The sequence below is a fragment of the Rhinoderma darwinii genome, chromosome 5 (assembly GCF_050947455.1).
Source record: "Rhinoderma darwinii isolate aRhiDar2 chromosome 5, aRhiDar2.hap1, whole genome shotgun sequence".
NCBI lineage: Eukaryota > Metazoa > Chordata > Amphibia > Anura > Rhinodermatidae > Rhinoderma > Rhinoderma darwinii.
Genome location: NC_134691.1, coordinates 59,461,117 through 59,475,286, shown reverse-complemented (window position 1 = coordinate 59,475,286; position 14,170 = coordinate 59,461,117). Strand labels below are relative to the sequence as shown.

The window sequence follows — 14,170 nt, the reverse complement described above, 5'->3', positions numbered from 1 at the left end:
CTTTGACGCAGATGTGAACAGAGCCTTATGTATTTAAACACTTTTTCCCTATGAACTGCGCCCTAGGATTAATGCCGCTCTAAGGTAAATAATAAGGATATGTTCACATGGCAAACGAAAAACAGCTGTAAAATACGGAGCTGTTTTCAAGGGAAAACAGCCTCTGATTCTCAGCCGTTTTTTATGCATCAAGTGTTTTTTGATGCTTTTTTTTACGGCTGTTTTTGGAGCTGTTTTTCTATTGAGACAATGAAAAACGGCTCAAGAAGTGACATGCACTTCTTTTATTTGGGTCGTTTTTTTATGCACCTTTTTACATACGGCAGCGTAAAAAAAGCCCTGTGGGAACGAAACTCAGGTTTTTTTTCCATTGAAGTCAATGGAAAGATGTTTGTAGGCGTTCAGCTTCCGTATTTTTAGCCGTTTTTCAACGGCTGAAAATAATCCGTGTGAACATACCCTAATAATGGCAAGTCCGCTGTGATATCTGCAAAGTCTGAATTACCTGTCAAATATGCAAATGTTGGTGCAGATTCGTTGCGTAATTGCCCCAAATCTGCGCCAACATTTGCAGCTTCAAAATTCCGCCACGTCTGAACGTGCCCTTAATGTGTCAAATAATGTAGATACAATTTATACAAAGTATATAAAATCAGCTCAAAGGGGTTGTATAACATTACAGAAAACATGGCTGCTTTCTATAAGAAACAGCGCCACCCCAGCCCATGGGTTGAGTCTGGTATTGCTGCTCCCCCATTTACTAAATTAACAGCTAATGCGGCGTTCCTATCAGTAGAATTCCCTGCAATCAACTGGTGACAGAGGGACCAACCTAAAGGATTAGGGAGCAGGAAAACCGGGATTTATACTGTATGATAAAATCAGGTCCTGCAAACAGGCAGCTCATCTGGTTGCTGATGATGGCATGTTCTTTTATGATGTCATGCGGAATCCGATGACTCCATGTTCCTTTATGACATCACGTTGCGGCTGGCTGGAGAAGGAAAGCAAAAATCCTTTGTGTTTCTTCACCGACTAGAGTGAGGAGGCGATTTTTTTTGCTGTTCTTCGCGAACATGAGACATAACAAAAAAAGAAAGCGTGATAAACAAGAGGTGAGGAGTAGTAGGGAGAGTGAGGAAGAACAGCCACCTCAGAAGAGAAAGGTTCTTGATACCATCTTAGAAAAGGAACCTATTGAGAATGAGGAGCCCCCCATGACATTAGCTGGGCTTCCAGTGGAGGCATCAGACTACATCAATAAGAAGGGGAAAAGGAGTAGGAAGAGGAATAACAGAAAGAGAGATCGGACCTCTTACAAGAAGGGAGGAGAGAAATATGAAAACTCAAATCCTAAAATTGACATCCTAAAGAGAACCCAAGACAGCGATGGGGAAAGTAACATCCTGAAGAGAAAGAGAGAGAAGGACCTGGAGAGGAGCCCAACATCTGCCAGCTACTGCCCTACAGGAAAGGGGTATAGATTGCTGCTCAAAACACCAGAAAAGCTCCTCACATCCGGGATCGACCATCTGTCCAATAGCAGGATTGCCAAGAGACAGAAAACTCTTTCTGAAAGTCAAAGGAGCAAATTGGAAACAGGTAGGAGCTGTCAGTAAATACATCAAAGTAGAAGTGATGACTTAATACTATGTTTCCAATTATTAGAAGCTTAGATGAGGGATGGGAAGGTAACCAGACTTTAGCCAAATATTAAATAAGCCCTAAGGTTCAGTTCACACTGCATTTGTTTGCACCGATTTAGATAATGAATTGGCACCAAAAAAATATGGCCCAAATCTCCTTCCACTGATTTCAATGAGAGATAGAGGCTTTTTTTTTTCTGGGCGTTTTGTCTCTGCTCGTGGAAAAAACAAAGCGTCATACTTTGTCTTGGAGTAATCTCTGCTTCTAAACCTCCATTGAAATCAATGGGAAACAGAAAAAAAATACACCATTCGTTTGGAATAGTTTTTGATCAAAATCGCCCCCCCCCCCCAAGTTTTTTCTATTTGCTAAATAAAAAAAAAACTTTAAAAAAAAATCATGACAAAAACTGTGTCCAAAAGCGCATGCATTTCAAGATCTGCCTCCCCAGATGGAAAATAACCCCTGTTCCACCCAAAACCTAAAAATGTTGGTGTAAGCGCAGTTATTCCCAATTCTGGGCTACACTCCCCTCCATGCTGCATTCATGAGGCCCCAGGAAGATGAGATATGGAAAGCTGTTTGCAAGGTCCTCACACTACAGAGATGTTTAGAAGTCACTTTGCCTTCGGGGTGATGTCTAGCTTCATCCTGATGTAAAACAAACATGTATAGTTGACTAAGGCTATGTTTAGAGGCAAATCCGACGTGGATTTCTAAAATCCGTGCAAGAATTTCATGGCTGATACTTGAATTTCTGTTGCGGATGTGCCAGCGGAATCACACACGGATAAGCACATTGTAATTCAATGGGGCTAATCCGCTGCTTTTATGTGCGGTATCCGCGCAAATAACGAGAATGCTGCAGATTTAAAAATCTGAAGCGAAGTCATTATTCTGCTTTCAATTTTTTTCCGCTGCATTTGAATGGAAAATAAAATTCCCCATTTCCTTGTTTGAATGCGGAATATCAGCGGATGTGATGAGGGGCATTCTGCGCGTAAATCTTTATCAGATTCTGAACGTGTGAACATGGCCTAAGAGTTTCTAACACTGATTTATTTTCTTTCAAGGAGAAAGTGAGACCCATCCATCGGATACCATAGATATAGTGGCAGCTCCTGTCAGTTTGTCAGATTTTACATTCTATAAGGTGCTTGGAATAGGTAGTTATGGAAAGGTAAGTGTTCACTTCACAATTCACCGATGATACAACAAAGCCCCATTCACACTAGTGCTCACACAGCTCATACTATGTTATTCATCCTCTATAAGCCGGCTACAAAGTAGCACAAAACTGCACATTTTCTGAAAAGTAATCCGCAGCGTAATACAGTAGCAGCAGAGTGGATGGCATGTGAACAAATCTTATCCACACGCTGCGTATATGATAACTAGAAAAAAACACTCAGAAATTGACCTTCGGTGCGGTTTTTTAATCCGCAGCATGTCAATTGTATTTGTTTAATCGTTGCAATTTTTGTGGCGGAAAATCTGCGATTCCACCACAAAAATCTCAACTCAAAAATAATAAAATCTTATACTTACCCAGAATTCTGTGCTCCTTTGTCCAGGTCGGTTTTCTGGGACGACGTTTCATCCCATATGAACTGACCGCTAAAGCCAGTCACAGGCTGCAGCGGTCACATGGAATGAAACGTCATCCCTGGAGGCCGGGCTGTAGGACGACAGAGGGACACGTCGTCACATGGCTACGGGTAAGTATAAAACGTTTTCCGCAGTGGACATTTCAGCCGAAAAACGTCACCACAATTTGGTGCGGTTTTTAGGCCGGAGTTCCCTGTGGCAAACAGGGCGGATACGCTGTGTGCTTTTATGCAGCGTATTCACACAGTGTGGTTTTGCCCCCTGCAAAAACGCATGTGGTTTTTTTACGTGATTTGCTGTGTCCTTACAATTAGCCGGAAAACGTCATCAAATACGCATGTGCTTTTGCAATGCGGTTTTCTGCCATACAGAAAAATGTCAAAACCACATCGTATTAATACACTCTAATGTCCAAGATTAGAAAAACATGGCTGCTTTCTTCAAAAAACAGCACCACACCCGTGCATAGGTTATGTCTGGTATTGCTACGCAGATCCATTGAAGTGAATGGGGCAGAGCTGCAATACCACACACACAACCTGTAGACAGATTTGGTGCTGTTTTTGGAAGAAAGCAGCCATGTTTTTTTTTTATATCTTGCATAAACCCTTTAAGACAGAATTCAAAACTGGGGTGATACATTCTGCACTACAATAACGTGCACTATTTTATGGTAGTGTGAACAAGGTCAAACAATATGGACTATTGAAGAGCAAATGTGGGTAGAAGAGAGGTATTATGGGAGCTATGAGGGTGAATATCCCCCAACCCATACTTCTGCCTTCTTCTCGTTTAGCTTCTGTGTTAGAGAAACGCAATGTCCTAGACATAACTCTCTTTTTCAGGTAATGCTGGCTTCACATCCGTCCAGCAGGCAACAGCTTGCCGTGAAAATTGTGAAGAAAAGGCTATTACTAGAGGACTCCAGAGAATCCGTCCTCATAGAGCGTCAGGCCCTGGAGATCACTGAACACAGCCGGCTCTTCACCCATGCCTTTGCGACTTTCCAAACTGAGGTAGGAGTCTTCCTCTTTTCACCATAGACCTCCACATCCGGCATATCAGGATTCAATTTTAAGTAGATTCCTCCTAGTCCGCTTGTGATAAGCGTTTTTTCTAGATTTGCCTGTTTAATAGGCTGCCAGAACGGGTAGCGTTGGCATCATGCCCTGTATTTACATTTCTGTCTTTTCTACAGGATTATGTGTTTTTTGCCATGGAGTATATCACTGGAGGAGAACTCCGTGATTTCATCAGTCGGAGAGCTCCTTGTGACATCGCCACCACCAGGTAATGTGCAATGTGGGTCATTTATTCATCATTTCTCCCACTGTACAGCAGACGTTTGATTTTTAGCTTTTATAAACTTTGCTGTTTAATGATGATGATAAATGTTTTCTTCTTTCTCTTTAGATTTATTTCGGCTGAAATTATCTGCGGTTTGCAGTATCTGCACTCAAGGGGCGTTATACACAGGTATTTAAATAACATAATAATATGAGAAGAATAATCAGTGTTATAATAGCTGCTGTTATCTGACAGGGGTTACACTTGCGGCTCTTGCACACAGCCATATAACGGCTCTGCTTTGTACGGAACCATAATAGGGCTTTTACTGTACCTCCATATACTTGCAGTTTTATACAGAGGTATGGCCTGCTCCATCAAACTCTGTACAAACAGCAGGACAAGGGAGAATTGCGTCTAGGGGAGAATATATCTGTACACACTGAGAAGGACACTCTGTGTAGTGATCCTTCCATGACTCTGCCACTTGCCAAATTCCCCCTTTATCTTTGCAGAGATCTAAAACCGGAAAATATACTCATGGACAGCGCCGGTCACGTTAAGATCGCCGATTTTGGCCTGGCAGCAATAAACATCTTTGGATCAAAAAAGATCACGGAGCATGCAGGGACTATAGGCTACATGGCTCCAGAGGTGAGAAATGGACGTCTCATTTTATCAGTATAGTGTTTACAACACATCCAGTTTATTCCCAACTTAATCCCTTCTCCCTGATGGTTCTACAGGTTCTACTTATGAAGCCTTACAACGCCAACGTGGACTTCTTCTCCTTTGGAGTCATTTTGTTTGAAATGGCTGTTGGACAATTTCCATTTTACGAGGGAAACAACCCTGCTAGGATCCTGCGTTCTATCCGCTGTCCCCGTTACCCTGAGAACCTGCATCCTCCTATAAGGAACATCCTAGAGGGGGTGAGTATACACACTCTTACAGGTCACAGAGAGCTGATATAATAGAATTTCACGGCAAAATAGTTAAAATCATGTGGCTAGGTATATAATGATATTTCTGTAAGGCTCTGTTCATACTTGCGTTGTAGTTACCATGTATAACGCATAGCCAGTACCGTCACACAATGGATACCACCAGTGCCCGATGTACCCCATTGTAAGTCAATGTAATCAGGCGCCAGTAATATCCATCATAAAATCTGTTGCTTTGATGGAAGGAATAGGGCCACATGCAGCGATATAATTCCCGTCTAATATAGAGAGATACAGACAGATAGATGATAATATAAAATATTGTCTGGATTACCTGATTAGTGTTTATCAATCGATTGCAATTTCCTGTTATTTCTTTACAGCTCTTCTGTAATTCATCTAAGCAGCGTCAGGGGCTTTGTGACACCATAAGGCAACATCAATTCTTTGCAGAAATCAACTGGCCAGAACTAGAGGCAGGAAAAGCGTGCCCTCCATTTGAAATAGAACCAGTGAGTATATAGTATATAGGCAAGACAAGAAATTCTCCAGGCCAAACTTTTAAGCCGTCACATAGGGTTTGTATGTGTCCACTCAATGTCATAGAGAGGACGCAAAAGCTATGATTGTGCACAGATACGAACTACACTTCATACAATCAAAGCAGGTCCACTGTACATGATACAACTTATTTATATATCTTCTCTCCTAGACTCCAGTTGTGGAATATGATGAGACAATTCCACTAGATACCCTGCTGTCTGCTGAGGAAGCACAGAAACCCCCAATACCACCGGAGGACAAACAGCTATTCTGTGGCTTCTCCTACATAAGCCACAAGTGGAGATGACCGCAGAAGCAGCAATAAGTACCAGGCCGGGTCATGTCATCTCTTCCCAGTCTACAGGACAACTTTGCAACATTTTATCCACCCACAAAAAAGGTGAGTTCATCTAACTGAGCTACTGAGTAATGACCCCAGCCTTTCCCACACATCACATCCCTAAAAACTGACTTGTAACTGGTTTACACAATTAAGGTTATGTTCACACTTGCATTCAGGGTTTCCGTTGTTCTGCCCTTTCATAGGAGCAAAACAACTAAATAAAACGGGTGTGCCGTAACTGCCGCAGCATGGACCCCACAGAATCCATTGACTTTAATGGGTTCCGTCAAGTTAATGGGTTCTGTTACGGTGTCCGTTCATTTTTCTACCAGAAAAAAACAGCGCAGCATGCTGATGCAGATGTGAACAGAGCCTAATTTACAAATACTTCTCTCTGGGCGAGGTCCTGGAGACAGGAATTGCGTGCTGTCCATTTGAAATAGAACCAGTTTGTTTAAGGGCAAGACAAGAATCTCCTAGCCAAAATTTCAAGCTCTCACTTAGGGTATTTATGTGTCCACACAATGTCAGAGTGAGCACACAAGTTATGATCATACATAGATACTAACTATACTCAGGCCAGGATCACACACACACAGTTTCGATGCAGTTTTCGGTGCCTTTTTTTGCTCAGTTTTTCTAGCCAAGGCCAGAAGTGGATCCGAAAGGAAGGAAAGATATAAAGAAAAAACTGATGCATTTCCTTTCTTTTTGTGCCCACTTTTGTGTTTGGCTCAAAAAACCAAGCCAAAAACTAACAAAACTGTGTGTGTGATCCTAGATTTTTTTGGAACAAAATCCACATTTTTTTGCAGCCAGATGTCAGCTGAAAGTCAATAGTGAAATATTAAACGCTCTAAAACTTGCATTACTTTTTTAGGTGCCTTTTTTCTCTTTTTTTTTACCTCAGTGGCATTTTTTGCAAATTGCAGCAAGGTTTGGTTTGGCATTTTTTTTCATGCAATTAGTTGCGTTTTCCACTCATAGAACATAGGGGTACTTTTCCTCATATGCGTCATTGTATGTAGCGTTTTTTATGTCTTTTGGGGTTTTTTTTCAGAATAAAGGTATGTGCACACACATTTTTTGCGGCCGTTTTTGGAGCTGTTTTTCTATAGAGTCAATGAAAAACGGCTCCCAAAACGGCTCAAGAAGTGACATGCACTTTTTTTTCGCGAGCGTCTTTTTACACGCCGTTTTCCGAAAATGAGGTGTAAAAAAATGCCCCCTCAGAACACAATGCCGTCTTTCCCATTGAAATCAATGGGCAGATGTTTGTAGGCGTTCTGTTTCTGTTTTTTCAGGTATTTTTTAAGGCGTAAACGCTCCGAAATACACCTGAAAACACTCCGTGTGCACATACCCTAAATCGTGTTGCAAAGAGGACTTTTTTAATCACATGGTTTGCAATAAGAGTTCTTGGATGCTTTTTTTTTTTTTTGCCCCATAAAATGGCCAGACAAAGTGTGTTTGAAGGAAGCCTTAAAGGGATTGTCCAGTCATAATAAATTAATAGCCTATCCTGCAAGGGCTGCTTCCCCTTCATTACAGTTGCTGCTCGTACTGTGAATTGCCGAGACTTGTAGCGAGAGTTCAGACTTGTAGCAAAAGTATTACAGCCTTGTCCCATTCACTTGAATGAGAGCAGGCTGTAGTACTGTGAATCGCCACTACAAGAGTGACGGCGATCCACAGTACGAACAGATAAAGATAGAAGGGAAATCAGCGATAGTACGAGCACCACGGTTGCTTATAAACAGCTGATCACCGGGTCTGCTGGTATTTTAACCCACACCGACCAGATATTGACAGCCTATACTGAGGAAAGGCCATTAATTCCTTGTGATTGGACAAACCCTTTAAGACATTCCAGGCAGTGATAGGTCCACTGTACATGATACATCTTATTTATGCATCTTCTCTCCTAGACTCCAGTTGTGGATTATACTGAGACAATTCCACTAGATGCCCTGCTGTCTGCTGAGGAATCATAGAAACCCCTAATACCACCGGGGGTCGAACAGCTATTCTGTGGCTTCTCCTACATAAGCCACAAGTGGAGATGACCGCAGGAGCAGCAATAAGTACCAGGCCGGGTCATCTGTTCCCGTTCTACAAAACAACATTACACCATCTTATCCATCCACACAAAAAGGTGAGTTCATCGGAGCTGCTGATTATTGACCCTAGCCATTCCCACACAGGAAATCCCCAAAATCTGACCTGTTAGGATGGATTCACACATCGCGTATTTGTTGCAGATGTTGATGCAGATTTTTGAGCAAAAGCTAGAAGAGAATCGAGGAGGAAGTAGAAGTAGAAGCTCTTCCTTTATATTTCCCATTGCTTTTAAAACCACTTCTGGGTGAATCCAGTCTGAGACCACTCCCACACGGCAGTATTTAGGGTCAGTATTTGTATAAGTATTTGGTAGCCAAAATCAGGATTAAAACATAAACAGAGAAAAATATAATGTAAAGTTTTTTTTTTTACCGCTTTCCGTATTTTGGACCCACTCCTGGTTTTGGTTTACAAATACTGATGCAAAATACTGACCAAAATACTGCTGTGTGAAAGGGGCCTTATTTGTTTACAGAATTAATTATCAAAGACTTATCTTTCGGTGAGATCCTGCTAGAGTCATATCCACCATCCAATCCTCTTTACCTTGACTGAGAAGAGAACATGGGAGAAATAAGGGTGCAGTCACACAAAGCAGATTTTGTTGAAGACATTTTCTGCAATTGAAAATCAGTTCCATTTACCTGAATGGAACTTGCAGAAATCCATGCACCTGCTGCAGAAACAACCACATTTAGTTGAATGGAACTGATTTTCAGTTGCAGAAATTTCTGCAACAAAATCTGTGGCGTGTTATTCCATCCTAGGGACGGGTTCACACGTAGCATAAACACTGCAGAATTTCCTCAACAGATTTCATTGCGATGCTTTCTTCTGTTCAGGCCAGCCTCCTGGGATGATGTTTCATCCCATGTGACTGCTACAGCCAATCACAGGCTGCAGCGGTCACATTGGTTGCAGCGTCAGGACGCGTCGCTATGACATGGGATAAGTATAAGCTTCTTTTTTTTTTAACCAATGCATTGAGCACGGGAGATTCCAATTGAAAACCGCACCACAATTTGGTTCAGGAAAGGATGCGCTGTGCACTTTTATGCAGCTTATCTGCCCTGTATGAACATAGTCTTACACTGCTGGTTCATGACAAAACTTTTCTGCTTGTATTTTGTAGAGCGGAGAAATACCACCAAGACGTCTGAAGAGATTAGTGTGGCTGTTGAGAGAGTCCCTTTCCCGGAAGTGACGTGGTAGCACACAACCCACAAAATAATAAACCAAAATAAACACACAACACTGATTTTTTGGATAATAATGGCCACGATGTTTATTAAGGGTAACCAAATAAAGAATAATTAAAATATATAAATAACCATAAATTAAAATCACCAATAAAATTCCAGATTTTAATTAATAAAAGACCAAGTCCGCCCCTCTAATAAACAGACGACTGCTTGACCACGAAGAAACACGGTCTGACAGCTGACCTTTGTCCAATCAGCTGCTCTCCAGGAAACATCTGCCTGGAGATAGAAACCTCTGGAACCTGCTCGTACAACCTGTACAGCTTACATAGGGGTCGCTAATAAGGTAAGTACCATTCTAATACATATGGAAAAAAGGGAAAGGGGAAGAGAAATACACAACACCATATAAAATAACTGTCATTAACACATATTTTTGTGGTTCGTGTGACCATGTGTCCCCCAAGCTCATAGCTTAGGGGGCCCCTGACATTCTATTTAATTTGTCTATCAGTGTGTCAGATGACACATATATTTTCAATTTACAGGTCATATGCATCTTATATGTTATAGGGACAGCGTTTTAGTTTACAGCTTGGAATGCCCCTTTCCCCCTAATGCGCGTGCGTATTTTTAGTATGGAACTACATCATTATTTCATCCTCTCTGCACACGTGTGGCACAGGGAAACCATTCATTTATAAAATCACGGAAGGAGTTCCCTGTTATCCATGCGTAGATGGCTGTTTCAAGGAGATCTCCAAGTACTAATGTTGGGGATGTAGATCCGCATTGACCATGCGCAGAAATGCCGGCAAAATTAATGGCAATAGCTGTATAATGCTGGCCGTATAATGCTACATGTGGTACCAGTGGGGCTGCCAAATGACCAAGGGGTTGCCAGGTGCTCAAGGAGTTACCAGATGGGGGTTGCCAGACGCACCAGGGGTTGTCGGTTCGAGCCTAGTATGCTTCTTATGGCACGACTGGTGCTAATAAACGACCGAGGTGTTGCCAGACACCCAATGGATTTAACAGTACAAGCCTAGTGTGCTTCTTGAGGCATCACTAAGGCTGCCAAACAACTGACAGGTTGCCAGGTGCCCAAGGGGTCACCAGATGCACCAGGCGTTGCCGGTGCAAACCTTGTGTGCTTCTTGTGGCACCACTCGGGCTGCCAAACGACCGAGGGGTTGCCAAACGACCAAGGTGTTGCCATACGCCCGAGTGGCTGCCAGTGCAAGTGGAGTGTGCTACTTGTGGCACCTCTAAGTCTTCCAAACAAATGAGGGGTTAATTACCAGGCTCCCATGGGGTATGCCAGATACCAAAGGAGTTGCTGGTGCAAACCTAGACGAATTCAACGCTCTAAAGATCTACTAGATCATTGAGCAAATAGTTATTTATTCCTCACGCCTTGAGCGTCCTGTGATGCTGAATGGAGCGCTGCACACCATTTGGATACCATGGTTTTGTGAGTAGGCAACATACTACTGATCCAGCCAGAGTCAATCCTTTATCATTCACATTGCAGCTTTGTTTAAGTTCACCTGATAAACCTTCAAAGGGGAAACACTGTTTGGACATCTGGTATACTTAACTCACTGTTGACATTATTCTTTATTGTTCTTTGGGGCTAAATATTGGACTTTAAAGCGCATTTAGGGTGCTACAGGGACAGGTTCAAGTGTGAGGCACCCTTTCCGGGGCGATTATTCTGCCTAGGCATAGGTGTATAGTGCTAGGGGAAGTATAGGGTTATAGTGATTTTCTTTTTTGCTGAAATACCCTTAAAGTCATATTAAAAATGAAGTGACCTTTGCTTAGAAAAGCCATGATTGCAGGGTCTATACACTGACCAAATATATATATGACATCAGTTTCTTGGGTTGGTTACCTCAGCACATGCTGTTTAAATCCTATCCCAGATATCTATATATAAGTTTGAAGCATCCTTAGGTAATATTGGTGATGGGTGTTTTTCATATATAGGATTATGAGCTATTGAGCATGTTGGCCTATTTTTAAACACCATATATTATATGCTACGTTTTAAAGATTCACTTTTTCAGGGATAGTAGTCCCTTCCATTCCCAGCAAAGAAGCCGCCCAATAACAACCAGTCTCTTGCTTTACCACAACGTTTTAACTGGTTCCCGACCGCTGGCTGTGTTTTTACGGCCAGCGGTCAGGGTCCTTAAAACCCGAGCCATAGACTTCTTACGGCTCAGGTTTTAACTTGCTGCCCGCGCGATCGGGCAGCTGAATGTCGGGTCTCCGGCTGTCAGTGACTGCTGGGGACCCTGAGGAGAAGATAGGAGCAGCTCAAAATAGCCCGGTCCTGAACTGGTTAAAGGTTTCGTCTCATCACATCTTTTCTTTAGTAAAGCCTTGGTAATGATAAAAAAAAAATACTAAAAGAATGCAATTACATGCCTATTTTTATTTTTTATATTATACCTCATTGTCTCCCCTTTTACCAATCCTATTATTGTCAGTTCCACTCACTGCTATGTAATAAAAAAATAAAAAATTATATTTTGTCTGTGTTAGTTCGGCTTCATTCATGTCTGCGTTTGGTTTTCGGCTGTTATGCTTGGTCCTAGAAGCTGAACAAGGAATAACTGGAAGTACCGCTTCTGTAGCATGAAGAACACCAACGGACCCCAAAGAAACCCATTGACCTTAATGTGATCCATCGGGTTTCCATCATGGTGTACGTCGGTTTACTGGATAAAATAGCACTGCAGGCTGTGCTATTTTTTCCGGCATGTTGGATCGGATCTGCAATGGAGGCTCCTAACAGAGCCTTATATAGAGTAGACAGGAGATAGATCGACAGAGTGTTATAATCCACGAATCCCGGAATAAACCAATTACAGTTTTTATTGAACCTTGTTTAGCATTATGTTGTCCGAGGCAAGAGTAGAAGGAGAGTTTTCTGATATAAGTGTAGGATATTTTTTTACTAGTGGGACTGGATCCTACTCTATTGTTAGATGGCTCCAGGCTAATGTGAATGCCCAGACTGTCTAGTTCATTCCTATGTAGCAGCGCAGAGAAGAACGGCCAGGCAGCATAAACACAATGGATATCATAGCGCACTCCACACAGTGAAGGGAGATTAAGCAGAGAACGGGGACTGTGACCATGCCCCGATGACTAAAGATATAGACTGTGTAAGTACATAACCAGGAGCAACCAAAAATAAGACTGTTATTGCTATTTGATTCTAGTGGAGGAACATCTGGGAATTAAGGTATTTTTCATAATTTATTGTTTGATAATATTAATATTTCTAAGAACAGAATTGTACTAAAAGGTGAAGTCTGTGATGAGACTAACCCCCCCCCCCCCCCCCCCTCCCCAAGGCTGCCTCACCATTGCTGTCTGGCTGTCTGGCTGTCCTGGCCAGGCTGGAGGAGCAGAGCTGAGTAGCGGTGTACACTGCAGCTAAAGATGGCAGAAGATGGTGGTGCCGCAGCGCCAGCAGAATGGGCAAAAATTACAGGACTTATTTGTCCAATAAGAAGAGTCGCTCTGCAGATTGGCCAGTCAAGTCTATGGTGAACAGAAATAATAGGCTGCCTCGCTATCGCTCTCTATTCAGAAACTTACAGCCTATAAATTATCCTCTGAATCAGACGGTGAGTCAGTATCTGAAAAGAGACAGGCTGGCATCAGTAATATTACATTATTGACGGCAACTGAGAGAGTGGGATGGCGGAGTGGCCACTCGGGCCTGAATCCCTCCGTCCCACAGGCCCCATAGCAGTTTCGTGGTCTGCCTCCATTAAAGGATGAAACAGAAATAATATACGGACGGATACATCAATATTTTGAACCCTCTTCAGACTTCAATGGGCGTTTTCTATTTATAAAACAGACACAATTATTTCATGCTGCGTTTTTAACATATGCAGGTATATTAGATGTGCATGTGAAGAGCGCCATATATTGACTTTAGCTCCATATTACGACCCCCCCCCCCCAAAAAAAAATTTAAAAAAAAGGAGAAAACACCAAATGAGGCCCCATGCACACGACCGTGCCCGCAATCACGGCCTGCGATTGCGGGCACGGCCCGCAAAATGTGAAAGAACGGACATGTTCCATAATTCCCGGAACATTTCCACGGCACTGACACCCTTCCGTAGTTCTACGGAAAGGTGTCAGTGTTCAATGAAAGTGAATGGCTCCGTTTTTGCGGACCGCAATTGCGGTCCGCAAAAATGGAGGTTTTTTACGGTCGTGTGCATGGGGCCTGAAAAAATTTGCACTTTTTCCATGTTTTGGACCTGTTTTGGATCTTTTGACTTTCAAAATTCTGACCAAAGTTCACCTGTGTGAAAGTCGCCTTAGAATATGACATAACCCTAGTACATGAAGAGAAATAAAGATGCGATATCTATAAGTGTACAAGGTTTTAATACCGGTATCAGATAATCATGGATGTACATAAATTAGATTCGGCA

General features: G+C 42.4%; 1 protein-coding gene across 1 annotated transcript; it reads left to right on the top strand.

Annotated features, from left to right (window-relative positions):
• The first annotated feature begins 910 nt into the window (after nt 1–910).
• LOC142652457 (protein kinase C delta type-like) lies at nt 911–10,072 on the top strand. Its single transcript, XM_075828093.1, has 11 exons — nt 911–1,602; nt 2,721–2,827; nt 4,101–4,271; nt 4,454–4,545; nt 4,669–4,731; nt 5,058–5,196; nt 5,289–5,474; nt 5,870–5,998; nt 6,199–6,429; nt 8,301–8,527; nt 9,626–10,072. The coding sequence occupies exons 1-9, from the start codon at nt 1,077–1,079 to the stop codon at nt 6,334–6,336; spliced, it is 1,551 nt and encodes a 516-aa protein (XP_075684208.1). The 5' UTR covers nt 911–1,076; the 3' UTR covers nt 6,337–6,429; nt 8,301–8,527; nt 9,626–10,072.
• Nucleotides 10,073–14,170: the final 4,098 nt, after the last annotated feature.